The sequence below is a fragment of the Phaethon lepturus genome, unplaced genomic scaffold (genome assembly GCF_000687285.1).
Source record: "Phaethon lepturus isolate BGI_N335 unplaced genomic scaffold, ASM68728v1 scaffold32098, whole genome shotgun sequence".
Taxonomy (NCBI): domain Eukaryota; kingdom Metazoa; phylum Chordata; class Aves; order Phaethontiformes; family Phaethontidae; genus Phaethon; species Phaethon lepturus.
Window position 1 is genome coordinate 2,907 of NW_010558831.1, and position 2,823 is coordinate 5,729.

Below are 2,823 nucleotides of genomic sequence, written 5' to 3' on the forward strand. Positions count from 1 at the left end.
AGTATGTGGTTTACAGATCTGTGTGTTATGGCCTGAATTGCTAGGATGAGCAACTGCTGATTGGCAGAGCAGTGGTATGGCTGGATTATACTGCCTCAGTTTGGCTCTGTGATGGGATTTAGCTTTTTTCTGGGTTAGCACAGTATGTAGCACAGCATGTTCTACGCAGCGATAGGGCTCCAGTGCAGCTTCATCGTATGACTTCTGGGAAAAGGCTCTTGATTTTTGTGACTTTAATCTACCAGCTTTCTGGAGGATCAGTTTACGCCCTGCACTGAAAGAGGATACACTAAAGATACGAGCTTCCCTTTTGCCTTTGAAACAAAGCGTCTGTTTCTATAGCACTACCTCCTCTATCAAAAAACACATCAAATACGATAGCAGTGCTATTACTATCCCCAGCGTCTATCCACTTAGCACTTCTGTGCCTACTACCCTTTCTGAATATGAATGAGTATTTTTTTCCTTTGGTTTTCTTCTAGCGCAAAAATAAAAAACATCATCTCAACTGAAGAGGCCAAGGCCAAGCTGCTGGCAGAGCAGCAGAACAAAAAGAAAGACAGTGAAACTTCGTTTGTTCCCACCAACATGGCTGTTAACTATGTCCAGCACAACAGATGTAAGTCTCACATAGCTCTCCCGACCCAGGTGTGACCCTGTCCTCTGCTGAAGAAAAGCAGTCAGTTGGGACAAAGTCTGGTGCAGGAGAAATTAGTTCATCTATCAGCACAAGCAGCTGTCTGATTCCTTTTTCTGGGATGCTCATATAGACCCCATCTGGCTTCGTCTTTTGCTTCCATCCGTCAGCAAGGAGCGGGACATATTACTCATGGCTTAACTTTCTGCTTTTGAACTCCCGGCTGACACTGCCTCATAAATTTCAAGACTTTAAGTTGTGTCTTGAGTGTGTGCTGGAAAGGCCTGCCTCATCTGCGATTATGAATGATGGTTTATAATTGAGAGAATCCATTTTGTAGGCTGCCAAAGCAGACAGGTGGTCAAGCACACGTAGACCTTACTAGACGGGAGATGGGAATTAATTTCCGGGAGAGCCTCTCATACCACAGCCATCTGGAGGAAAGGCAGCCTTCTGCTGTGTCTAACCATGCTTACAGGGGTGATTTGGAGTCAGATTTGTGTGTTCTGAAGGAAATGAAGAGTCTTTGGGCCAATTCTGATGAAATAGTGCTACTGAAATTTGCTGTATCCTGTCTTGCATGTATTGATTATCCATAGAAACCAATTATAAGAATGCTTATTCTGAGGTTCTGTTGTTTCTGCTAAAGTTGTAATAAATGCCATAGAAATACGTCCATCTGAGTAACACTGCTCCAGATAATACTCCTTATCTGGTGTTTTCCTTCTTTCAGTTTATCATGAGGAGCTAAATGCACCAGTGCGAAGGAACAAAGAAGAGCCAAAGCCCCGTCCGCTGAGAGTGGGGGATACAGAGAGGCCAGAACCTGAGCGTAAGTTCCTAATCTGAAATGTCAGAAGGAGAGACCCTGAAACTTTTCAGGGGTCTTTCACAGAGAAATGATCTAGCTCTTCTTACCTCCTCTTCTGTGGGTGCCCTGAGATAGTGGGGAAATGGAGCAATCAAGTCCATGAGACGCTGTTGCACATGATGTACCCATACTAGGTCACACATGAAGTCATCTGGATGGAGGATGTCTTTAGAGATGCCCAAGGGTGCAGTAGCAAAGGTCGCAACTGAAACGTGTTGCCAAAGCTGGCTGACAAGGGTTTGGTGAAAGCTGGAATAGCAAGGGGTGCAAGGTTGGGGAGCATTGACAGCTAAAGCAATAATGTTTCACGTAGCAAGGGGCTGTATAAAGGAAGTGCTGGAGTTAAGGAAATGTCTCCTGCGAAAGGACAGGGAAATAATATTTCCTTCTATTCCTTTTGAAGGGTCTCCTCCAAATCGCAAACGTCCACTCAACGAAAAAGCAACCGATGATTATCACTATGAGAAATTCAAGAAGATGAATAGACGATACTGACAAAGATGGACTGAAGTCTTTGCAGTTGTTCGTATTTTCCACTAATAAAGGATTTTGTGTTGGTGACCTGAAATGGAGTTGGAGAGGGGCACTACCTTCACATGCTGGTGTTACCTACAAACCTTTTCTTGTGATCTTGTTTGCAGGCGATTGTGAACTCTTTGGTTGGTAAAATCTTGTATATAACTTATTTTCAGTTATAAAACTTCTTTTATAAGAACATGAGCTTTCATGGTTGGCATTTTTTAGTGAGAAAACAACTTGCTTTTACAGATTCTTTCACCCTCTTAAAAAATACAAAAAAAGAGATCCTTTAAAAGCAGCAGTGCTGCTTGCCTTGTAAATATAAAGGGAAGGTTTAAAGCCAGCTTGCTTGAATGTAACTCTGGAAGATACTTCCTGTTTGTTCCTGCTGTGCGGAGTGAGGCTGAGATCCTGCAGCGGCGTGTTCAGTGCCACTGCTCCTCAGCCTGCCTTGCAAGTGCCCCAGGAGAAACCACCGTGTTGGCTGTGCCTGGCGCTGCCTCACTGGGTCTGTCATCAGCACAAGAAACGTCAGCAGATACACAGTGCCGGGGTTTTTATATCATGTGCCGTGTTGGTTTTGTATCTTTTTCCTGCTGTAGACTTATTTCTGTAGCAGTTCGCTGCATTTTATTTTAGCTGCGAAGAAGAAAATTGGATCGCGTTGTAACTTGAATTTGGGGAAAATCTCAGTTGCGGATCCTGGGATGGGGTCAGTAGGGCAGCTGTTGAAGCTACCCGGCATCAGCCACGTCTTCCCAGGAGATGTGATGTGCGGGCACTTGAAGCCAAGATT

General features: G+C 44.3%; 1 protein-coding gene across 1 annotated transcript in view; it reads left to right on the plus strand.

Annotated features, from left to right (window-relative positions):
- The window catches only part of LOC104625537 (chromosome unknown open reading frame, human C9orf78), a gene marked incomplete at its 5' end in the record, with an annotated part of 3,949 nt that extends 1,946 nt beyond the window's left edge, over nucleotides 1-2,003 (plus strand). The window contains 3 exons of the mRNA XM_010293185.1: nucleotides 483-619; nucleotides 1,371-1,469; nucleotides 1,912-2,003. Coding sequence (XP_010291487.1) covers nucleotides 483-619; nucleotides 1,371-1,469; nucleotides 1,912-2,003 — 328 coding nt within the window. The remainder of the gene's footprint in view (nucleotides 1-482; nucleotides 620-1,370; nucleotides 1,470-1,911) is intronic.
- Nucleotides 2,004-2,823: the final 820 nt, after the last annotated feature.